Genomic DNA, 25,104 nt, shown 5'->3' with positions numbered 1-25,104 from the left:
CTTAACCCAGCTTTATTTTTCCTGCAAATGATTGTTGAGGTGAAAATTGCTGAATGAATTATTGATTAACTCCACCTCCAAAGCCATTTAAGCTAGGAAAACAAAACATGCTAAAGATTTCTACTAGAAGGAAACTACAAGGTAGCATTTGATGAAAGGAATGTTGCATAAACAAAGATGGTATTAGGGTGATTTTCTCACATTTTTAATGGATACCTGTGGGGTTTTAGCAAGAACCTTTTCTATGGGACAGGCTGCTAACAAGAGATTTAATGTGGTAAAGGCCAGTAGGGTAATAGAAATTCTGCTACACCCAGTAGCATGCAGACTCTTGCACACTAAATGGCCATCTCTACAATCCATTACATACTTTCTATAATGAGACGGAAAAGGCAAAGCCGTCATAAAAGGTTATTTTCATTTGCAGCGACCAATGCAGGCTATGATTTTTTTTCCCTTTGACGTTTCAGTATGAGGCATTAATATCTGGCATTTCTGATAGCAATGGGTTTCATGTTACATTTTATTATATTACGTGTGCCGGAAAATATCTCCTCTCCACCTGCCCTATATTCATGACAAATAGAGACCTGTATTTAGGTGGCTCTGTGAAGGACTTTTAAATTAATTGTGCTGCGTATTTATTGCATCTGTGTATACAGGCAATTTCAGTTTTATAAATATTGCGTTACGATTTTTTGGCAAGGGTTCTATCTGGGCTTGCTTCTTCCTCAATTCGATTTCTTCCCAGCATAGATTAGAATGAAAATGCTTTCATCTGTACCAAAGCTCTGGAACATTCACTTATCAGCATTCTGTATTGTGACTATCAATTTAGATAGTAGAAAGGATGGGATGGGAAAATAATATTTTGCAGGGGCTAGGATGGTGATTACGAGATTAAAAAAATGTTTACTGTGAATGGCATTACAGTCAGACTCATGCCCTTCTGGTGTGCTGCTGCAAACACGTTGGAGAGATCATGTCAAGTCTCTAAAGGTTTAAATTCAGTAACCTTTTGCCGTAGAATACGGCATATAGTTGCCTTTTTGATAGTCCGTTTCTCCTACCTCTACTCTGTTGAAGCATCTAAAAGCCTCTTCGGCATTTAACACTTTAAAGGCGTGTCGGGTGCCTGTGTGCCATGATGCATGCTGGGTCTTTTTTGTTTTCTTGACCCTTGTGCCACTGCTGAGTCCTGTGGTGACGTAGAGTGTCGCTTGCGCTGGAGCGGAGGAAATCTAATTGGGCTGTCAGAGAAAGGAGTAATATGGTCTTATAATGAAACCTTGACAGGGTTTCATTAATGTTTGTTGGGCGTAAGGTAGCCTGTACATTTTTCAATAGGCTGCTAACACCGTAGTGGACTTTTTAATGTGTGCGCATTTTTTCTTTTTTGTTCCAGCACACCACAACGGTTAACATGTGTTGTGTTGTGTGTGCACAGACGCAGATCCTTTGGTAATGGGTGTTGAAGTGCCATTCCAAATGAATGGTACAGTAGTATGGTTTTTGCTTTACCTTGTGATGAGGTAGCGTGCTGTAAAACTTGCCTTTTTTTATTTTACATACCATGAAGATGTGAATACAGGTTAGTATTAGGTCAGATACCCCTCTCTATTGTTTCCCTGGCCATTATGCTTACGATGTTAAAAATAAACTGAAGGAACTGGACCTACCAAAATAATTTGTTGCTTACTGTCAGAATAAAGTGTCCTCCTCCATCCTCCTCAATTTTGTGGATCGAGGAATCGGCTTAGTTTTTTTGCGCTTAGCCCACTGGCTGAACGAAAAAGAGTATCCATCTATGGCCATTTTAGTCTGCTTTTTTTACAATAAAGGAGCAACAACACACTGAGGTTATTCTTCGATTTACGCTTTCTCCTGTTTCCACATTAATGATCGGTATTGAATTTTATTTATTTTTTGTGAGGAACACTTCTGCTGTCGTCCTGCTTATTTTTAAGGGACTAGCAGTGTGCCTATTAGATCACTTGTTCTGAATCGTGTGTGTTTTATTAATTATGTGGCTTTAGGGTTATATGAACATAGGCCATTTTTGTTATTTGTCAAACCACGATAAACGGAAAAACTGATAAAACATAGGTTATTTCACTTCAGTTTTATTCCTTCCAAAATCAGTTAGTCTTGTATTTTTATATTATTTTTTCAAATGTCCTATATGCAAATTCAGCAAGCCTTCGGTATATTCCCAGTCCTGTTTCACCAGATATTACATAAAAGTGGAAAACACTAGCTAAAAATGAATCAACTACGGAATGAAAGTGGATTGTGTCTTTAATCTGATTCCCATAGGCTACAGTGTAAACATTTAAACACATGCACAATGAGAACTGTGATGGTTTTTTTTTTTTTTTTTTTTTTTTAAGGGAAGAAAGACCATATGCAAATGTTTGAGCGCAAAATAAGTAAAAGACCCCAGTTTTACTGCAGTTCTTTCCTGTTTTTTTTAAGATAAAAAAAAAAAACTAAATGGAACAGTAAAATGAAGCACAAATGTTTTGAAGAAAATAAACAACCTTGACTTTAGGACGTTGTCTACATATTGTTTTATATATGCTATTATTGTCTTTCAGGTTTTGAACTCACCTTTTACTCTGGTGTGTTTGGCACTTGTGTTGGAGCAATCAACTGGTTTGGAGCCGATGCGAAGAGCTTAATTGGTCTATCTGGAATATTTGTTGGCCTTGGAGAAGTTTTAGGTTGGTATTTTTCATCCCAGTTTTAATTTTCTTTAAATAAATGAAGATTGGAAGAATATCTTTTATATGGAGGAGCTTTGCGGGAGCTCGGTCCACTTTGAAATAAAGGTTTTCTTTTGCATCTATTAAAGAGCACAGGAAGTCTTTTACCTCCATGTTAAGCTACTGCCTACAGGAGTATTGGACAAACTATAGGCCAGCCTTAGGAGGAGTATAGAAGTAACCGTAGTAATCAATAAAGCAGTGATTGCCGTATGCTAACTTCAGAAGGTAAAGTAAACTACAGTGGCAAGAAAGTGTGTGAACCATGAACTGGTTTTCTGCAGTCATTTGTAATAAAATGTGATCTGATCCTCATCCAAGTCACAACAATAGACCAGCCCTATGTGCATAACCTCTTGACCGCCAGAAGATTTACCCCCCTTCATGACCAGGCTATTTTTTGCAATACAGCACTGCATTACTTTAACTGACAATTGTGTGGCCATGCAAAGCTGTACTAAAAAAAAAAAGAGTATTTTTCTTCCCCCACAAATGGCGCTTTCTTTTGGCGGTATTTGATCCACACTGCGTTTTTCTATTTAATTTTTTTGCGCTATAAACTAAAAAAGACCAACAATTTTGAAAGAATAAAACCTAACTATTTTTTACTTTATGCTATAAAACCTATCCAATAAAAAAAAATGAAACAATGGAATTTCTCCATAAATTGAGGCCAATGTGTATTCTGCTACATATTTTTGGTTAAAAAAAAAATCCCAGTAAGCATATTTTGGTTGGTTTGTGCAAAATTTATAACCTCTAAAAACTATGGGATATATACTGGAATTTTTTTTTGTTCACTAGTAATGGCAGCAATCAGCGACCTATAGCGGGACTGCGATATTGCAACAGACATTCTGACACTGATACTTTGCGGGAATCAGAAATATGCACTGTCGCTGTACTAGGAAGCTGTTAAACTGTAGGAAGGGGTTAAACAGCTAGGGCGATCAAAGGGTTAAATGTGCGCCTAGCCCCCCCCCCCCCCATCCCCGTCAGGATGGAGCTCTGCCTTGTTTACATAGGCAGAGCTCTATCCTGTTTTCTCTCCATGGCGATCAGTTTGTGCCGGCAGACTTCCAATGGCCGGCACCCACTGATTGGCATCTACTGTGATAAATCACAGCAAAAGCAGCACGCGCGGCGCCCCCTACCCTGAAGTAAAGAATCGCATGGAAATATTTGTGATTCTGCACAGCGCAGCCACCCTTTGGCAGTAAATCTGCTATAGAGCGGTCAGCAAGCGTTTAAGCTAATAAAACACAACCCATTCTAATTTATTGTGTCTTAATGGAACACATCCATTAAACATTCACAGTGCTGGAGGAGAAAGTGAGTGATCCCATAGACTAACTGCTTCAGCAAAAGCTAATCGAAGTCGGTAGTTTGCACACCTGGAGTACAATAATGAAATGAGATTGAAGGTGTGGTTTAGGTCTACTTTGATTGATAAGAGACTCAAACATTTTAAGATTTCTGTTAATAAGAAGCATCAGCTGATTTGAAACATGCCTCACAGAAATTTGCTCTCTGAAGATATACAATCAAGAGTAGTTGGTCTGCATAAGACTGGAAAGGGATACAAAGCAGCCTCAGAGTTTAGGCATCCATCAGTTGACAAATTGTCTATAAATGGAGGCAGATTAGTACGGTGGCTAATCTTCCTAGAGATGGGAGCCTAGCCAAACTGACTCCCAAGGCACAATGCAGAATCCTCTAAGACGTAAAGAAGAACTCACAAGTAACAGCCAAAGGCCTGAAGACCTCACTGGAACTAGCAAGCATTCCTGTTAATGAGCCTGCCGTATGGAAGTCTTTGAACAGACAGGCTATCCATGGCAGAACACCATGGAGGAAGTTTCTGCTTCCCCCCCCAAAAAATTGCTGCACACCTGAAGTTTGCCAAAGAGCACCTTGGCAAACAGCAACACTACTGGGAAAAATGTTTGTGAACTGATGAGATAAAAGTTGAATTGTTTGTGAAGAATACTCAGTACTATGTATGCAAGGGCATTGCTTACCAACATCAAAACTTCATACCAGCAGTGAAGTAAGGTGGAGGAAATGTCATAATTTTGGCTTGCTTCGCTTCCTCAGGCCCTGGACCACATGCCATATTTGAAGGGAAAATGAATTTCCAAGTTTACCAAAATATCCTACAGGATAATATCAGGGTGGCTGTCCACCAGCTGAAGCTTAGTAGAAATTTGGTGATTCAGCAGGACAATGACCCTAAGCATCAAAGTAAATCCACCACAGACTAGCTTCAGAAAAAGAAAATGTGCCTTTTGGAGTGGCCCAATCAGTGCCCAGACCTTAATCCTATAGAGATGCTGTGGAATTACTTCAAGAGAGCCGTTCCCGCCAGGCATCCTACAAATATGTCTGAATTGAAGCAGTTTTGTAAAGCAGAATGGTCAAAAATTCCTCCTGAACATTGTGCATGTCTGATCCAGAGCTATAAAGACACTTGCTTTAAATTATTGCTGCCAAAGGAGGTTTGCTCCGCTATTAACAGCAATGGTTCACTTACTTTTTCTTCTGGTACCGTGCATGTATAATGAGTGTGTTCAATAAAGACACGAGAAATTAGAATTGATTGTGTGTTATCATTTTAAAACGGTATTAATCCCAAAACCAAAAATGTTATACACTGCCCGGCCAAAAAAAAAGTCACCGCCTAGAATTAACTAAGCAACTAACTAAACTAAGCATGCAGTAACTATCCTATTGGATAGTTACTGCATGTGCCCAAAGAATGAGGTCAGCTGACTACCTGAATATACTAAATGACCAGGTTATTCCATCAATGGATTTTTTTCTTCCCTAATGGCATGGGTATATTCCAAGATGACAATGCCAGGATTCATCGGGCTCACATTGTGAAAGAGTGGTTCAGGGAGCATGAGACATAATTTTCACACATGGATTGGCCACCACAGAGTCCAGAACTTAACCCCATTAAGAATCTTTGGGATGTGCTGGAGAAGGCTTTGTGCAGTGGTCCGACTCTCCCATCATCAATACAAGATCTTGGGGAAAAATGAATGCAACACTGGACAGAAATAAATCTTGTGACATTGCAAAAGGGTATCGAAACAATGCCACAGCAAATGCATGCCGTAATCAAAGCTAAAGGCGGTCCAACAAAATATTAGAGTGTGACTTTTTTTTTTTTTTTTTTTTCTGTCTAGGACGCGGGCTGTGCTGTGATTCATCACAGCACATGCAGATCACCAGGTCCTGGCCAGTGATTGACTGCCCGCACCTGGTGATTGGCTCTGAGCTTCACTGAACACATCTCTGTGAATGTAAACAACACAGAGCTGTGTTCAGTGGCAGGGGATCTTGTAAATTGTAGATCCCTAGTAAAAGCAGCCCACACACATACTTTTTAGGCACACATTTAACCCCTTGATCACTCTAGATGTTAACCCCTTCCTGTCCAGTGTCATTAGTACAGAGACCCTGAATATTTGCACTGATAATTGTAGTAATGTCACTGGTGATGTCCGTGGTAGTTAGTTCCACCCAGCGTCAAGTAAGTGGCAGATTGCCTGGCGCACTATCGCAGTCCCATTATAAGTCGCTGATCGCGACATGTAGCAGAATACATTTCGTTTAAAATTTATGAAGAAATTTTATTTTTCTTTTTTTTTTCATGGGATATGTTTATAGCAGAAAGTAAAAAAAAAAATATTGATTTTTTTTTAATTTTTTTTTTTTTCAAGATGGTCAGTCTTTTTTTTTTCAACACATCTAAGAACTGGTAAGCTGCAATATAATAAATGTTTGCTTTTGGTTTTAATACTGCTTTATAGTATAAATAAGGGCAAAACTTTTTTTTTTTTGGAGAGGGATTAAAACCCCTGTCAGTTTTTATTTCTATCTGTGCCCCCCATTTAGGAGATTCGCCCTCTCTATTTGTCCTGTTTACCATTAGTATTGAAAGCAAAAAAAAATCCAAAATTTTGGATTGTCCCAAAATCTCCCAATAGGGACACTTGTTTTTGGTGACCTGGGGGTCCCTAAGGAATTCCCTTAATTTGTAGAGATTTGCTCTCACTTCCTGTTTGGCTGTGGGACAGGAAGTGAAGGGAAATCTCCATAATGGGACACCGATAACGGAAAAAAATCTGACAGGGGTTAAAACCCTAGCTTGTTCTAGCTGAAAAAAAAAAAAAAAAGGTTTTGCCTATAGTTCTATTTTAAGCACACTGTTTTCCTATTGTAACTTGGTTTAGATCACATAGGTCAAATTACTGCACAAAACCAGTTAATCCCAAGGGATTCACATACTTTTTCTTGTCACTGTGTGTATCCTATGCATTCAATGTCTCTGGGAGTGGCTGACTGCTGCAAATGTCAACCGTGTGTGTAAGAAGCCGATGCGTGTCAAATTATGTATTCACATAATTACTTAAAAATAAAAGGAATCCATTAAACCCCAAGTGTGACCGAAAAAGACCCCTGCATTGTGGGAGAGGGGAGGAGTTCAGGCACTCATCACCTACCACTAGGGCCTTCAGGGACATGACTCCTAAGTTGGGGATCACTGCCCTGGACTTGTAAAGCATTCTGCCAGGCCGACAGGCAATGAAAGCATTGTACAGGATTCTATTTTGCAGGGTCCAGCGATAAAGGCAACATTACAGGCTGTCCCTTAAAAGACCACCATGGGGTGGGTGTACCATCCATCTTGATCTCAGGCCGTAGGCTACAGATATAGTATATCTCCTGTCCTTACTGGGAATTTGGAGAAAAACTATTTGGAAACTTAAAGGGCACAGACATGAAAATTACCTAAGACACAAACCAAGAAAAACAATGCTATCTCTGACTTGGAGGCATTATGCCTGGGAGGGGAATTACTATCTTATTTGTTTTGCCAGTGTCCAGTCACCTGAAGGTGGTAGTAAAACCTATCACAATGGATATGATTCCCTGTGTCATATGACCAAGAAAAAAAAAAAAAAAATTTGTACTCTCTGTATAATGTTCTTGGAGTTTATTGAGGTCCCACTCCTCTCTGTTTATGGCCTCAGTACTGCTTTGTCACTTGTTGGTAGGGACAGGGGTATCCTGAGCTGGCGTACAGATTTTTTTTTTTTCTTTGCCTGTGTCAAGTCTTCCTGTAGGCGGCAGTGTATTTTAGGTTTAAGGTTTCTCTTGGATTTTTGCATTGGGTGCATAAATGCTCTTTTAGGATTCCTGCCCACTTTTATTCAACACGTTACCATCCCAGTGGTTTTTTAAGCATCACACAGACCCAAATGTATTTGGCCCTCTGGCTATTATGGTCTGTTTAGACTCTGTAAGGTTAGACAGGCCAGGACACATGCATTTCTGTACAGCCACACTGCTCCTGCAACATCTTTTCTCCTAAGATGAGAAGCACTGACTGTCTCTTGTGGGTAACCCTTGTCTGTCTTTGTCTCGTGCCTTTTCACCCTTTTATTGCTGAAACAGGCTCTATCATTATGTGCAATCGTGACAGACTGACAGTGTCAGACTGACGTGACACTGTCAGTCTGTCACAGCAAGCAAAATGGTCCGATGAAAGGTTTACTGTGTTCTTTTTACACACCCATCACTCCGCATTCTCTCCCCTCTGCTGTCTTTCTCTCCCCTCTGCTGTCTTCCTCTCCCCCACGTTCGCTGTCCTCACTGGTTCACTTTAAGGTAAATTTAAGTGGACTTTCACTCGACTTTTTGCAGTGTTTTTTGGATATTTTTAAAAGTTCACTGATTGTATTGACTTTCATAGAATTGCTCTTTAAACACGAAAGGTAAGCATTTTTCAAAGCCTTCCAGCTATGTAGAAATTCATTTTTGTACTGCAAACTGAGTAAAATCTCCGTGTCTACTTTATAGGTGGAGCAGTCTTTGGATTACTCAGCAAGAATAGTCGCTTTGGCAGGAATCCAGTCTTTCTGTTTGGGCTTGTCGTTCATTTTCTTGCGTTCTACCTGATCTTCCTCAGTATTCCTACTGATGCCCCTATTGCCTCACGTGATGGGACTTACAGTCGGGCATATGTAGATCCTAGGTAGGAAATCTGTATTTTAAAATAACTTTTTTTTTCTGCCTTGATAAAACCAAATATGAATATATTTTATTGTCAAATATTTGACTTATTTCCCATATTAAGCCCCCGTTCACACTGGGGACCTCGGAGCGGCCGCCACGGACTTCATAACATTGAAGTCTATGGCGGTCGCCTCCTGGTCGCCCCAAAGAAGCTCCGGACCCTTTTTCTGAGTCGGAGCGACTTGTGTCGCTCCTATCAGAACGGGTACGCAGCTTCCCTATGGGAGGCGACCTGTGAGGCGACCAGGTCGCCTCACAGGTCGCCCCAGTGTGAACGGGGGCTTAGAGAACAACTTATTTCAGTGTTTTACAGAGAATGAATCACTTTAGTTCGTGTCCCAGAGTAAAGTCTATTGCCCCAACCACAGTCATACAGACAGACATACGCTAGAATCCCTTTGTTTTCGAAGCCACTTAGTGATTGTAAATGCTATTTATTTATTTTTTAATTTTTTTTTTTTTTTTTAAATAACAAACATGTTTCACTCACTTCTGTGCAATGGTTGAAGCTGCGCACGTTTTTTTTTTACCTTCATGCGTAGAAAAAAAAAACTTTCTACCGTTATAACCACTTTAAGTTATAAATAATTTTTTGGACTGCAGGTAGACACCTGGACACCAAGAAGAACCCAAACAAAATAGAAGAATGTTCAAAATCTATGCTGATGATAATAATATTCCTTGAATCTAGGATGCCTATGCAGCAAAGCAAAAGTGTTTACCATTTATAGAGTTTGCATAGATGTATGGTAATACAAGCAGAAAATAACACTTTAGTTGATGGATTACTACAGGATGAATGAAATGCAGCTTCTGTTGTCTGTAGTAGCAAATTAATGGAGCCAAAAAATTAGCTTTAAAATTAAAGTAGTTATAAAGCCTAAACATTTTTTACCCTAATGCATTACTTGCATTACTGGCATTAGTGTTTAGGCATCAATATTCCCTCTCATTAGATCCAGTGCTGTGCCCATCTTCTCTCCCCTCACTTCCTAGTCTTACACGATTTTCTGAGACAGCGGGAAAAATTGGCTCCTGCTGCTGTCAATCAAATCCAGTAACACGGCAGCGTGGGGGCAGGGCTGAGTCTTGTTGTCTGTGTCTATAGACGCAGACAGCAAGGACCTGGAGCGAGCCTGCACGAGTGCCCCCATAGCAAGCTGCTTCCTATAGGGGCACTCGCCGGAGAGGAGGAGCCAGGAGCGCCAGCAGAGGACCCAAGAAGAGGAGGATCGGGGCTGCTCTGTGCAATTCCACTGCACAGAGCAAGTAAGTATAAACGGGTTTGTGTTTTTTTTTTTTTCAATCCCTTTTAAAAGTGTATTTCTTTTTATACTGTTAAGTGTTGAAATCAATTTCAGACACTCTGTTTGATGCTGCATTTCAGAGTAGGGTGGGCAGTGAGAAGCTAGAGCGATAAAAGTTAATGCCTCTGCTAACTTTGCTATCAACATCAGTGAAAGTTGTATCTGCATACTACCCAATATAGGTCAGTTCACCCAAAGCTTTAATTTCAATTTAACAGTTTTTGGCAGATATCTGTAAGGGACTGGTTTTGTTAGGAACAGTTTTAGATTGCGGTCTGAACAAATACCAAGGCAGTCTCAAATCATTCCCACTCTACTTGCGGAGTTTCTCTTATTTTTATACGACAGTCATTAGCAGCATAATAGGAGAAGTGGGAATGCCCTAAACTCGGAGAAGGAAAAAGGAGCAAACCTAGGAACAATGGTAGGGATCTTAGTGCTGGAGTCCCCAAGATACGTAAGCTCACCACACTGCAAAACATCAGTGTTGGGTATACCCAACAAGGAGAAAGCATGTGTAAATCCACATGAGGTAAGGTAGCTGACAGGACAGCAGTTGGCATTTTGGTTCCCTTTCACCTCTGACTTTTTCAGGTTAGAGAATCTGACTCAAATAATGTAAGGCAAATGAGGGGACACATGCCATTTTTTATATGTGAGGTCTACAGAATTGTAATAATAGACTGAGTATTTTTTGTATTGCAACAAGCCCTATGTTTCACATCACAGAGGAGGGCTATGATTGAAGGCTATCCACCGAACAGTTGGCCTGAAGAAAAGGTGAATCCTATTTTCAATCTTGTAGGCAATATGTGGAGAAAAGTCCTTTCATTCTTATTGCCACTCAAACTTCAGTAGCAGTAATAACAGCACAATTTGCTGGGAAGTTTATTGAAGGCAAGCAGTTTAAGAAATCAATAGGTATATTCAGGTTTGATTCTAGTTTTTTCTTTTTGTTTAAAAGACCAGCTGATTCACATTTAACCATTTTTGTTTGTTTTTCGTTGTTTCCTGTAGCAAAATCCTGTCCATGTTCTGCAGTTTTCTGTTGGGTTTAGGAGACAGCTGCTTTAACACTCAGCTCCTCAGTATTTTGGGGACCCTGTACTCAGATGACAGTGCACCTGCTTTTGCAATATTCAAATTTGTGCAGGTAAGAAATACATGAGAACTCACTCTTGTGTATATAAACACACACAAAGATAATTGCTATACAAATCTTTCTCTGTGCAATTTTAAAGGAATGTGTGGTGATTTTGGATTTCATCTTTCTTATGGTTAAGACTAAAAATTAAAATGGTACTTTATTAGTCATTGACGGATACAGGAATTTGAAAACTGTCTACAGAAGGTTGGGGCGCTGGCAAAAAAATGGGGAGGGTAGCTTGTGTTGATTTGGGGATCTCTCAGGTTTTTTTTCTTTCAGCCCACTGGTTGAAAAAAAAAATAAACATACATGTATACTCAGCTTTAAGTGGTTGTAAGCCCTTACATATACCCAGTAAAGTGACTAGCCCTGCCCTCCCTCCCTCCTTCCTTCCCTCCCTCCTTCCTTCCCTCCCTCCTTCCTTCCCTCCCTCCCTCCTTCCCTCCTTCCCTCCCTCCTTCCCTCCCTCCTTCCTTCCTTCCTTCCTTCCTTCCTTCCCTCCTTCCCTCCTTCCTTCCTTCCCTCCCTCCCTCCCTCCCTCCCTCCCTCCCTCCCTCCCTCCCCCCTCTCTCTCTCCCTCCTTCCTTCCTTCCCTCCTTTCTTCCCTTCCTCCCTCCCTCCCTCCCCCCTCTCTCTCTCCCCCCTCTCTCTCCCTCCTTCCTTCCTTCCCTCCTTCCTTCCCTCCTTTCTTCCCTCTATCCCTCCTTCCTTCCTCCCTCTCTCTCCCTCTTTCCTTCCTTCCCTCCTTTCTTCCCTCCCCTCCCTCCTTCCCTCCTTCCTCTCTCACTTCCTCCCCTCCCTCCCTCCTTCCTTCCTCTCCCTCCCTCCTTCCTTCTTCTCTCTCCTCCCTCTCTCCCTCCCTCCATGTTTATGTAGCCTTGGTGGCCATTTTCTTGTGGTATTATCATTGAAAATAGTGGCGGCCATGTTTTTGAAGCTATATGACGGTGAATTCCGCGGTAGGAGCCCCTCCTCATCCCCTAGTGCTGGATCTTTCTCTTCCTGATTGCCACATGGTGTGTAGTTTGCCTGCTGCTGTAAGTGCCTGATCGGTGGTGGTGAGTCTTTGTTGGGTTTTATCTCCCTCTCACTGCTATAGCAGTGGTAGTGTTCTGTCCTGGACCCTGTGGTTCCTACCCGTGCCGTGGGGGTGTCCCTAACAGTGTTCTTTACTTTTTTTGTGTGGGTCCCCCTCTTCTCTAATGGAGTCCTTGGAGCACATTTCCCCACCTGAACCCCTCTCAGAGGCTGCTGGGCCCTCTGTGTCCCAAAAATCCCTGACTGCACTGACGGCGGTCCTGGAGTCCTTAGTGTCCAAGGTGGATTTGGTCCTGGGAAAACGGGCTAGCAAGAAGCGTCCCCCGCGTTCACCTGCTTCATTTGTCTCATCAAATCCTGAATCTGATTCGGCCCATGCGGATTCGAGTTACCCTTCTAGGTCTGCGTCCATGCACCCTGCATGCTCAGATAGCGAGGATGATTCCTTTGCTTCTCTAGCCGCGCATGAAAAAGGCGCTGGTGGATGCGCTGATTGTGTCAGTGCGTGAAACTTGGAAAATGGAGGATGCGGCTGATGCTGCGTCAGAGGCGCTGGTCTATTTTGGCACCCACAGGCCCTCCAAGATGGCGAGGGTGTTCCCCTTTCCTACTTACTTTTAATAATCTTGTCACTAAACAGTGGGGTTGTCCAAAACGCCTTTTTGCGGTCCCTAAGCGTTTTGCGATGGGGTATTCTTATAATGAGGATTCCCTGCTTAAAAATTGGTCGGTCCCACCTGCAGTGGACTCGCCGGTTTCCAGGTTAAATAAAGCCACCTTCATTCCGGTTGAGGAGTGCCGGCCTTTTGAGATCCGGCTGATAGGTTGGAGGCTCTGACTAAGGAGGCCTTTTCTCTTACGTCCTCTGACAGTCGCCGCCCACTCATACAGTCTTCACCAATGGGCATTGACCTCTTATCCATAGGAGCAAGCTAGGCATAAGACTTGTTAGAAACAAAGCAATTTACATAGACACACTTTTAGGGGGCTGTCCCTCTGGTCCAATACCCCCCTGTTATCAGCATTCCCAACTCAGTTTGTCTTCTGCCTAGTTGGGAGTAAGATAGGCTATCCCTGTGCTGGGGCTACAGTCTCAGCCTTTCTTCTGTTTTATTACTTTTATTTTATGCTAAGTGTTTTCTTTGCACTACTAGCTTTTTATTCCTGCGCTTAGTCGGATCTTCGGAAGACTACAGCGTTTGCGGAGCTGGGAGACGGACTGGTTGTCCTGGTGTCCCAGGACAGAGAACCTTATGGAATCCCAGCTCGCCATTGAGCATTTAGCAGGCTATGCGTACGCCCTGGCCTCTCAAACGACCTGTCCCGGTCCTCAGGGACAAAAGCCCGTGAGGTGGCCACCTCGCTAGGACGCCTCAACCGCGGTTCCATGCGTTGCTAGAGTCCTGTTTGGCTGATGGCACCCCCGCCACCTGGGGTGGGAGGCTTCCCGTCGCAGAGAGGCGCCCACGCCATCATGGATCGGTGAGTACATTCTGTGTGGGGCCTCTGTCTGGGGATGACAGTCTGCTGGTGTCTGTGCTCTCCCCTCATGTCTGTGTGTCTGGGGCTCACATTTCTCATGGTCACTGCGGGGGCACTACCGCGTCCAGGACGCTCTGTGGGGGGTTGTTGGGGTCCCTAACCCCTGTGGCACTATTACTGTATTTTTTACTGGGGTACAGGTATGTGTGGGTGGCCCGCAGCGGTTAAAAACTGCGGGGCCGCCATTTTGGGTATGGCTCTGGCTTCACTATGGGCACTTCAGCAGCCATTTTCTATAGTAGTGTATCGCCCCCTTCGGGCGCCATCTTGCGTGTGGCGGTTTGCTTTATACACGGGTTCGGTGGCCATTTTGCCGGAGCCTCCCATTGATTCCTATGGGCAGCCATTTTTCTTTAGACCGAGTCCTGTTTAGCCTCTAGCGGTGTGACATCACTTCCTTTCCTCATGCAGAGAGATCGTCAGCAAGCGTGGTAACACTTCTGGGGGTCTTTTATTGCTGTTTTTGGGGAATATCTCTTGGCTATCAGTTTTATTCCTACCATTCCTACCTGTGAGGAATTTCAGTCTAGTCCCTATTGCGGTGCATTGCGGTGGGATCGCCGCTATTGCGATATAAAGGGCCAGCGCCATAAAAGTTTTTATGGAGTCCAGGACAGCAAATTCCCCCCAGCTTTGGTGGATGATTCAGGTACGTCTGAATCATCTTCCATTACTGCTGCACTAGTGACTTTAGCGTCCAAGGTGGATCTATTGATGTCTGAACGGGATTCTAGAAAAAGGCCTAGGCTTTCTCACTCCTCTGATTCAGAGTCTGATATGTTTGCCATAGACAGTGTACCCCCTGAAGGGTCTCAGTCCTCTGTCGGAAGGGGAGGCGGAGGATGAGGAGGGGGATGATCCCCCCCCCGGGTCGGCCAGAGAATGCACTGCTATGTCTGCGCTTATTACCGCTGTTAAAGATACACTGCATTTAGAGGATGAGCCCAACACCCCGAGTAAGCGGTCTTCCTTTGGGACCCGTAGAACCCAGAAGGCGGCAAAGGTGTTTCCTTGTCCCGCTGAGTTTCACGAAACGGTGAACGAACAATGGCGCAATTCGAAGCGCAATTTTGTGGTACCAAAACGGTTTCAACTCAGTTATCCCTTTGCGTCTCCTCCGGATTTGTGCTGGTCTGTGGCTCCTAAGGTGGATCACACGGTGTCCAGGTTGAACAAGGCCACTCTTATACCCACGGAGAATTCTTCGGTGTTCAGGGACCCTACGGATAGGCGGATGGAATCTCTTGCTCGCCACTCCTATATGGTGGCAGGTTCCTTGATGAAACCTATTTTCGCCTCAGTGATGGTCTCTCAGGCTGTGGTAGATTGGGCCAAGGTGCTCAGACGCACCCTTGTGGCGGATTTGACCCCAGATCGTTTACAAGATCTTCATCGGGCGGTTCAGGATCTTCTCGCCCAGGGGGTTATCGTCCCAGTGCCGCATCGGGACAGATTTCGGGATTTTTACCCAAATCTGTTCACTGTGCCCAGAAAGGAGGGCAAGGTGCGTCCGATTCGGGACTTGATCGCTCTGAACCGCTTCGTGCGGGTTCAAAATTCCACATGGAATTCCTCAGTTCGTTGGTAGCCTCCCTGAGCCCGGGAGATTTCATGGCTTCCATCGACCTCAAGGATGCGTATTTACACATCCCATATTCGAGGGTCATCAGAGGTACCTCCGATTCGCGATCGCAGAGGAACACTATCAGTTTGTGGCGTTACCTTTCGGTCTCTTTTCGGCTCCAAGGGTGTTTACCAAAGTGCTGGCTCCTGTTCTGGCCCTGTTACGGGCGCAGGGAGTTGCGATCTTGGGATATCTGGACGATCTCCTATTAAGATCAAGTGCCAGCCCGAGTCTGTTACGCGATCTGTCAACTACGGTTCAGACGCTCCAGGAGTTCGGGTGGACCATCAAGGTTCAGAAGTCGACTTTGTCCCCTTCTGTTCGACTCCCTTACTTGGGCATGGTCCTGGATTCCACCCAAGCAAAAGTCTTTCTGCCGGAGGACAAGCTCTGGACTCTGCAGAACGAGGTCTGGTCCCTCAGGGACAGCGAACCCTCGTCGCTCAGGACCTGCATGCGGTACCTGGGGTTGATGGTGTCAGCCTTCGAGGCGATACGGTTTGCACAGTTCCACACATGATCTCTCCAAGCGGAGATCCTAGCCAGGTGGCACAGGCTTCCTCAATCTTTGGAACAAAGGATATCTTTGAGTCGCCAAGCCAGAGAGGCTCTTCTGTGGTGGCTCCAGTCTCCGGCTATGACGGAGGGGAAGTCTTTCCGGCCGTTTGTTGACGGTGATCACCACGGACACCAGCCTGTCAGGCTGGGGTGGCATTCTGGGCACTCTGTCTGCCCAGGGCACTTGGTCGGAGGAGAAATCCTCCCTGCCGATAAACATCTTGGAACTGCGAGCGATCAGACTGTGCTTGCTACGTTAGTCGGATCATCTTCGGGGGCCGCCCTGTGCGGGTGCAGATGGACAACGCCACTGCGGTGGCTTACATCAGTCACCAAGGGGGTTCCAGGAGTGCCTGGGTGGCCCAGGAAGTGACCAAAATTCTGTCTTGGGCCGAGACGCACGTCCCGGCGATTTCGGCAGTTCACATTCCGGGTGTAGAGAATTGGCAGGCCGATTATCTGAGCCTCCAGACCCTGGACCAGGAGGAATGGTCCCTACACGCGGAGGTGTTTCGGATGCTGTGTGCGCGATGGGGATCCCTGGATGTGGATCTGTTCACGTCCAGGCTAAACAACAAGGTGGGAAGGTTCGTGGCAAGAACGTGCGATCCTCTGGCAGATGCCTCGGATGCGCTGGTGGTGCCTTGGAATCAGTATCGCCTGATTTATGCCTTCCCCCCGATTCAGTTGTTGTCCAGGTTCCTTCGCAGGTTGGTCTCGGAACCGAAGTTGAGGATTCTGGTGGGCCCGGACTGGCCGCGCCAGTCTTGGTACGCGGACATCATACAACTGGTCGTCGAGCCTCCATGGCGGCTCCCGTTACGGGACGATCTGCTGTTTCAGGGGCCGATCTTCCATCCTGCTTTACGGTCGCTGGCTTTAACGGCGTGGCTGTTGAAAGCCAGGTGCTGAGAGATCGGGGTCTCTCGTCGGCGGTCATTCCTACCCTGCTTAAGGCTAGGAAGGCCTCGTCCGGTAAGATCTATTACCATACCTGGAAGGCTTATTTTGCCTGGTGTGAATCAAGGGGCATCCATCCTCGCTCCTTTTCGGTGGCGAGGGTGTTGGCCTTCCTGCAAACAGGTGTGGAACAGCGTCTTACGCTGACCACAATTAAGGGTCAGTTGTCTGCACTGGCAATCCTTTTCCAGCGCCCCTTGGCGTCAAACTCTTTGATACGCACTTTTATTCAAGGGGTGCGTCATTTGGCTCCTCCTAGTAGAGTGCCTTTACCTCCTTGGGACTTAAATTTGGTCCTGTCCGTTTTGCAACGTCCTCACTTTGAGAGAATCCGGGAGATTCCTCTGCCTGTGCTGTCTCGGAAGGTTGCCTTCCTGGTGGCGATCACATCTGTCCGCAGAGTGTTGGAGTTGGCGGCTCTGTCGTGCCGCTCCCTGTACCTGGTTGTTCATAGGGATAAGGTGGTCTTCCGACCGAACCAATCTTTCCTTCCTATGGTGGTTTCAGGATATTGTCTTGCCTTCTTTGTGTGCGAATCACATGCATGTGTGCGCTATTTTTTAATATACATGTTGCTTGGTCCATAGCTGCACCGGCTTTAGACATACATGTTCAGGGCTTGCTCCCCCAATTTTTTGCTTGTTTATTATGTATTCGGTCTGACCAGACTTCTGGGGTTGAGCACCCCACACACACCTGTACTCTATCAGTGTCCACTATCAAGGAGATATAGGAGGAGTCTCTTGTAGTGCATTAGCACATCTATCCCAGCAAGGAGTGTTGTCTCCAAGGGTTAGAGAGGCTGGATTCACCCCTTTTTTATGGATAGTGTAGGACCCACTGATAATGGGGTACTTTGATGTAGTGGTGGGCTTGAGCACGATATGGCCATATGGTGGGACTAAATCCCCATTTTTATTTATGGATTGTCTCCATATTTGATAGTCATTTCTTTTGCATGTGTGCGCTATTCTTTTTTAATATTCATGTTGCTTGGTCCATAGCTGCACCGGCTTTAGATATACATGTTCAGGGCTTGCTCCCCCAATTTTTTGCTTGTTTATCCTAGGGAGTTTGCCTTGCATTCCTTGGATGTAGTCCGGGCGATCAGGGTGTACCTGTCGTCTACTGAATCCTTCAGAAAGTCGGATTCCCTTTTTGTCCTTCCCGAGGGCCCTCGGAAGGGTATTGCTGCGTCTGCGGCAACCATTTTGAAATGGATCAGGCAGACGATTGTACAGGCCTATTCTATTAGGGAACGGGTTAGCCCTTCCCTGTCAAGGCGCACTCTACCAGAGCGGTGAGTGCGTCATGGGCTTTCCGCCATCAGGCTTCGGTGGCCCAGGTGTGCAAGGCAGCGACTTGGTCGTCCGTGCACACCTTTTCCAAATTCTACAAACTTGATGTTTTGGCATCAGCAGATGCCTCCTTTGGCCGCAAAGTTCTGTGTGCGGCGGTACCTTGAGGGGGCCATGGCGTTGGCCGGTCCCCGTCTATTGGGGTTGTTTTCCCCCTGGTTTATTTGCTTTCCTGGGTTGTTTGCTCCAGTTGAGCTTTTCTGTTACCCAGAGTTTTTACCTTTCTGCTCAGATAAGATTCCTTTCTCTGACCTGGGTGCTGCGTTGCCTTTGTGACGGTTGCGCTTCCCACCCTACACTGCTTTGGGATATCCCATTGGTGAAGACTGTATGAGTGGGCAGTGGCTGTCAGAGGACGTAAGAGACAACAGAATTTTTGTAAAATCTTACCGTAAAATTCCTTTCTCTGAGTCCTCTGACAGTCGCCGCCCCCGCCCCTCTTGTGGGGTTCTTTTGGACTTTAACTGCTTGCTACCAAACTGAGTTGGGAATGCTGATAGCAGGGGGGTATTGGACCAGAGAGACAGCCCCCTAAAGGTGTGTCTATGTAAATTGCTTTGTTTCTAACAAGTCTTATGCCTAGCTTGCTCCTATGGATAAGAGGTCAATACCCATTGGTGAAAACTGTATGAGTGGGCGGCGGCTGTCAGAGGACTCAGAGAAAGGAATTTTACGGTAAGATTTTACAAAAATTCCGTTATTTCAGGGGATCGCCTGTTTGTAGCTTCCTTGAATGACCTCATTAAGGGCCTCACGGGGGGAAAAGTACTCTTCCACAGGCTTCCAAGGGCAAAGAGCCCCGTCGCAGATGGGGGGCCATTCTTCTCAGATCATAAGAGCCTTTTTTCGTCCCTCAGGGTCTCAAGACAAGGGATCTAAGCCCTTCAGATCCTCCACCAGAGGTTCCAGGAGGACCTGGTCTGGCAAGTCACCAGCGGGCTCTTCTAGACCTGTAGACAAGGCTTCCTCTGCATGAAGGGGCACCCTCACCCGTATCTGGGGTGGAGGGGACGTCTTTGCTGGTTTCTGGATCCACTAACCTCGCTGGTAAAGGACAAGTGGGTCCACAAAGCAATTCAGTCCGACTAAAAGATCGAGTTTCAGTCTTATCCTTCGGAAGGTTTTTACCTTCCAACCTGCGCTTGTCCCCAGATCGCTTACGGCGTCTCTTTGGGGTTGTGCAAGACTTTTTACTTCAAGGGGTGATTGTCCCGGTTCCGACTTCGGGAACGTTTTCATGGGTTTTACTCAAACCTGTTTACAGTTCCCAGGAAGGAAGGCAGGGTACGTCCAATTCTGGACCTCAAGGAGCTAAACTGCTTTGTGTGGGACAGATGTTTTGAATAGAGTCTATTCGCACGGTAGTGGCATCCCTAGATCAGGGGGATATTCTAGCTTCTATTGACATCAAGGACACCTACCTTCACATTCCAATACATGCCGGTCACCAGCACTTCCTAAATTCTGAAATTATCAGTTTGTGGCGTTACCCTTTGGTCTCGCCTCCACTCTTCGGGTCTTCACGAAAGTCTTGGCCCCAAGACTAGTATTGTTGCGTCAGTGGGGGGTCACAGCACTGGGGTACCTGGACGATGATCTTCTGCGAGTGGAGTCTCCGAAAGCTCTGATGGACAACTTGGAAATTACTCTGCAAACTCTGTGGGAGTTCGTTGGATTCTGAATCGTCACAAGTCTACTCTGGTTCGGTCCACAAGACTGGACTATCTGGGTCTGACTGGACTTCAGCCAGAATATTTCTTCCTCTGAAAAAACTCCAGAAATTGCAGGAGGCAATCCAGCTTCTGTTGTCCAGCAGACGGTCGGTCCTCCGGGCTTGCATGCGGGTGCTGGGCCTGATGGTGTCTACCATCGAGGCTTTTTTACAGTTCAACACGAGATCTCTGCAAAGAGATCTTGGCGAAATGGGACAAGAATCCTCAGTATCTAGACAATCTGATTCTGTTTAGCCGGGGAACGAGAGGGTCCCTGATCTGGTGGCTTTGTTCTCCTGCAGTTCGACAGGGAAAATCCTTGTACTGGACGATTGTCGTCACGGATGCCAGGACGTACTGGTGGGGTGGTGTCCTCGGCACAGATTGTGCTCAAGGGGTCTGGACTCTTCCAGAGTCCAGACTGATGATCAATGTACTGGAACTCTTAAGGCCCGTACACACACGCAGATCGTCGTCATACAAACGTCGGCGGACGAAAGATCTGCCGATTGTATGCGTGTTAGTATGGTGCCTCCGACAGATGTCTGCACACAATCTGCGGACAAGAGTCTTTCTTGCAAACATGAAAATTTTTGTCTGCAGACACCAGAACGGACGATTGTTCGCCTGTCAGTACAGAAATCAGCCGACAGACCGCAGATTTGCAAGACTGGGCATGCTCAGAAAATAAAAAACACAGGGAAAGTTAACCATTACATGACATCACTTCTGCAGTCAGCTGAAGTCTGCGGACAAAATTCTTGTGCTGTCCTTGTGCTGTCTTTGCACTTTTCAACAGACACCGACATCCCGGGGAGAAAAGACGAACATTTGTATGACGACGATCTGCGTGTGTGTATGGGGCTTTAGTGATCAGACTTTGTATAGATCATTAGACATTGAATGCGTACCGGACACACCTAAATGATCAATCGAACAATGCCATGGCTGTGGCCTATGTCAATCACCAAGTGGCCACAAGGAAGTGCCCTGGCGGCTCGGGAAGTAGCCAGTATTCTAAGGTTGGCAGAATGATTAGTTCCAACCCTCTCTGCTGTAAACATTCCAGGGATGGAAAGTTGGCAAGCGGATTATCTCAGTCGACAGGCGTTGGACCAGGGGGAATGGTCGCTTCATTTGGAGGTGTTTCATCAGTTGTGTCTCTGGTGGGGTACTCCCGAGGTGGACCTGTTGGCCTCTCGTCTCGACAGAAAGGTGCAGATGTTTGTGGCATGGGCTCGGGATCCTCTAGCCGAGGCCCCAGAAGCCTTAGTGATTTCTTGGGGCCAGTATCGTACTTGGAGTTAACCCTCGCTCCTTTTCGGTGGCTCAGATATTTCTTTCAACGTCCATTGGCCACACATTCTTTGGTGCATACCTTTTATCCAGGGAGTTCGACACTTGGCTCCCCCAGTGCGGTCTCCATTGCCGCCGTGGGACTTCAATTTGTTGCTGTCAGTTCTTCAGAAACCTCCCTTCGAAAGTCTTCGGGAGTCTAGAAGGGGATTTTTTTTGGTGGCTATTACGTCTGCGCACAGGGAGTCGGAGGTGGCGGTATTGTCTTGTTGTTCACCTTACCCACAGATATAAGGTGGTTCTTCGTTCCTGTGTCTTTCCTTCCAAAGGTCCTTTCTGATTTCCATTTGAATGAAGACATTGTGTTGCCTTCCCTATGTTCCAGGCCTAAACATCCTAAGGAAATTGCCTTGCATTCCCTGGATGTGGTTCGGGCAATCAGGGTGTACATGGCAGCTACGGAGTCTTTTCGGAAGTCAGACTCGCTATTAGTACTCACGGATGGACCTCGGAAAGGGTTGGCTGCTTCTGCTGTGACCATTTCCGGATGGATTAGACAGACAGTGATTCAGGCCTCTTTGAATAAGGGTCAGGTTTTTCCTTTCCCTGTTAAGGTGCACTCTACTCGGGCGCTTAGTGCCTCCTGGGCCTTCCGTCATCAGGCGTCAGTGCTGCAGGTTTGCAAGGTGGCCATCTGGTAGATGTGTTGGCATCTGCAGATGCTTCTTTTGGCCGCAAGGTTTTGTAGGCTGCTGTTTAGAGGACCTGGTCCTCTTTGAGTGTGTGTTTTTTTTTTTTTTCAGGTGAGCTCCAGTTGTTTATAGTTGAGATCCATGTAACCTGGTTGGCTACGGTTTAGCCTTGGGAATTTTTTTTTTTTTTGCTGTTCCCTCCCCTCATGTTTGACACTGCTTTGAGACGTCCCAATGGTCAAGAAGAGAAGGAGCTGTGTCTGTCAATAAATGAAAGAGAAAATGGGATTTTTGACTTACCGTAAAAAACATTTTTCTGATGTTCATTGACAGACACAGCACCCACCCTTCTGTGGAGTTGGCTTTCTTCTGACACTGTAACAAAACTGAGTGCCTATAGCTGAGAGTGGGATTATACCCCCTGGGACTGCCCCATAGGCACAGTCAAGCTTTTTCCTGCCTAGTGTCCTACTCCTGGAGGGGGCAGTATAACCCAATGGTCAAGAAGATAAAAGGAGCTGTGTCCGTCAATGACTTTGCGGTAAGTTAAAAAATAAGCAAAAAAAAATCTGACAGGGGTTCTAACTCATTGCCACTTTTCTAGATGAACAACATTAGAGTTGCTGAAGACATATTGTGGTTTATTTACTACAATTGGTATCATTTGAAAATTGCTGTGTATGTGGCTATTATTATGAATGATAGTTTAGACACCATCCACTATGGGGTGGATTTACCAAAACTGTAGTGTGTAAAATCTGGTGCAGCTCTGCATAGAAACCAATAAGCCTCCAGGTTTTATTGTCAAAGCTTAATTAAACAAGCTGAAGTTGGGTGATTGGCTACCATGCACAGCTGCACAAGATTTTGCACTCTACCATTTTAGTAAATTAACCCCATAGTGGATGGTGTGCACGCTGTCATTTATAATAGCCACATACATAGCAATTGTTAGATGATCCCAAACACGTTCATCTAAATTTCAGCAGGCAATAAAGAATAGATTTGCAAAGCTTTCCATCAACCATTTGTATGTGGTGGGTTACAATAATTTTTAGTTATTTTGCATTTTAAATCTGGTTGAAAGTCATAAATTGCTGTGTTTTATGGCTAGCTTTAGGCACGGCTAATCAAAATCCAGAGGTCTCCTCATTCAGTGCAGCTTTGCTGCAAAATTTTATTATGACTGTGCCAAGCAATGGACATAGCATGACTTCTTTCCACTGCTGTAACAAGTTCGCTACTTTTATTTGTAAGGGAATTCAGTTTTGATATGATTAGAATACAGTTGCTCTTTAAACATATTAGAACTATTTTGGCTAGAGGTCTAACTGATGATGGATTAATTTTTGCTCATACATAAGCAATCACCACTGGATTTTAGATTGTGAACGTAGTAATCAGCTACTCACTACTTGTTCTGATTAACACAAATCTGTTAATGATTTTTTTTTTCTGAGTACATATATTTATAGAAATGTTAGTGATTCATGAAAAGCAGATGTATGGTAATGAACTATGTCAGTAACATTCTTGTATCTCTCTCTTATTCAGTCTATCAGCGCAGCTGTTGCATTCTTTTATAGCAACTACCTACTCCTGCAATGGCAGCTGTTAGTCATGGTGATATTTGGATTCTTTGGCACCATCTCATTTTTCTTTGTGGAGTGGGGAACGGTCAGCTTGAATGCTCAAGAGACTCGCTACGGCAGCATCTGATGAAGATATGCTGCTCTGCAGATGCTGGTTTACGGAGTGAAAAGGTTCAGAGCTTGTCTGGCGCCTTAGAGGTTAATTAAGGAACATTTGGATCTGCGCTGGCCGCAGGACATTCCCTAGAGCTACTCTGTGCTACTTTTTTGGATTCAGGACAACTTTGATGTGACCATAATGCACTCTGTCCCCAGCGTCTTCTGGGAAAGAGAAAACATATGGCAGTGATTCACAGACCTTGATAGTGCAATAGCTGCTACACTTCTTTGCCTGCTGTTATTACTTGATCATCTTCTGACAATTACAAAGTCTGATTACTCACAACCCTTTGATCACTGAATGCAATGAACTTTATCAGACATCACACTCCATGCCCTTTTTACAATGTGATATTTTAATGGCCGTTTTATAAATTGATGTGGGGCCTAGCACACAGTGACTATATAGCTAGAAATACTTGACTGCAAAAAAATTCCTGTTATGTCCGATTTTGAAATTTTGTGGTGATGCCAAACCGTGTCCCCCCCACACCCACACACACACTTTTTTTTTTTTTTTTTTTTTTACACTTTAAGGAATGTATAGTTAGCCTTTTCAGCCGTCATCCAAAGTTTTTTGGTATGTTTTTACACTGCTTTTGCTATTCTGTAAATTTTTTGCACTCAGGTCTTTTTAAAAACTGCTAACGTGTTGTATTTGTTTTATATTTATATGAAACCAGCAAGACCACACTGAGCTGATTGCCTCTCATAAGTGTCTCATAAGGAGAAAGGGTACTGTGCATAGCAGCCAATTTACATCCAGAGGTCATTCTACTGTAGCTTAGTGCAGGGCTATACAGGTCCTTTTTAGTAACTGTCTCACTACTATTATCACAAGTAATTAATTGCCCTACAGATGGAACACATGGCGCTCTACTGGATGAGCTTCACAAGTAACAATCGCATAATGCTTCATATGTGTGCGATTGCTAGCTACTCAAATCTGTGGTGTACTAGAAAAAAACCAAAGGGAATTGTTCTTTATGTATAGTGACTAAGCGATAGTTTAGGGATTGCCTTGCTATAAACTAATCCCAGTGCTCCTGCATTTGAAAGGCCAGTTGTAGCTTTCTGCAAAATGTAATAGACCTAAGCAGGGTTCATGAAAACATTGTTTTTTAACGGTCTTATGTTTGTTCTGTAATTTTGCCCCAGCGCCGGGTCAATAGACTGCATCCCTCATGTGCAGTCCCAACTGCTGCTCCTTTTTAGCGAACATTCCTGATTATAGAGCAGTATTTGCCACTGTGCAGGGGCGTAA

General features: G+C 44.9%; 1 protein-coding gene across 1 annotated transcript in view; it reads left to right on the top strand.

Moving 5' to 3' along the window:
* Positions 1–24,798, top strand: part of MFSD11 (major facilitator superfamily domain containing 11) — a 153,844-nt gene extending 129,046 nt beyond the window's left edge. The window contains exons 11-14 of the mRNA XM_082271200.1: positions 2,598–2,723; positions 8,640–8,814; positions 11,180–11,315; positions 23,644–24,798. Of these exons, the coding sequence (XP_082127326.1) occupies positions 2,598–2,723; positions 8,640–8,814; positions 11,180–11,315; positions 23,644–23,808 (602 nt within the window). The 3' untranslated portion in view covers positions 23,809–24,798. The remainder of the gene's footprint in view (positions 1–2,597; positions 2,724–8,639; positions 8,815–11,179; positions 11,316–23,643) is intronic.
* The last annotated feature ends 306 nt before the right edge of the window (positions 24,799–25,104 follow it).

Source organism: Pelophylax lessonae, assembly GCF_965119305.1.
Source record: "Pelophylax lessonae genome assembly, chromosome: 11".
Classification (NCBI taxonomy): Eukaryota; Metazoa; Chordata; class Amphibia; order Anura; family Ranidae; genus Pelophylax; species Pelophylax lessonae.
The sequence above is the reverse complement of the archived record's forward strand: the minus strand, read 5'-3'. Positions and strand labels throughout refer to the sequence as shown.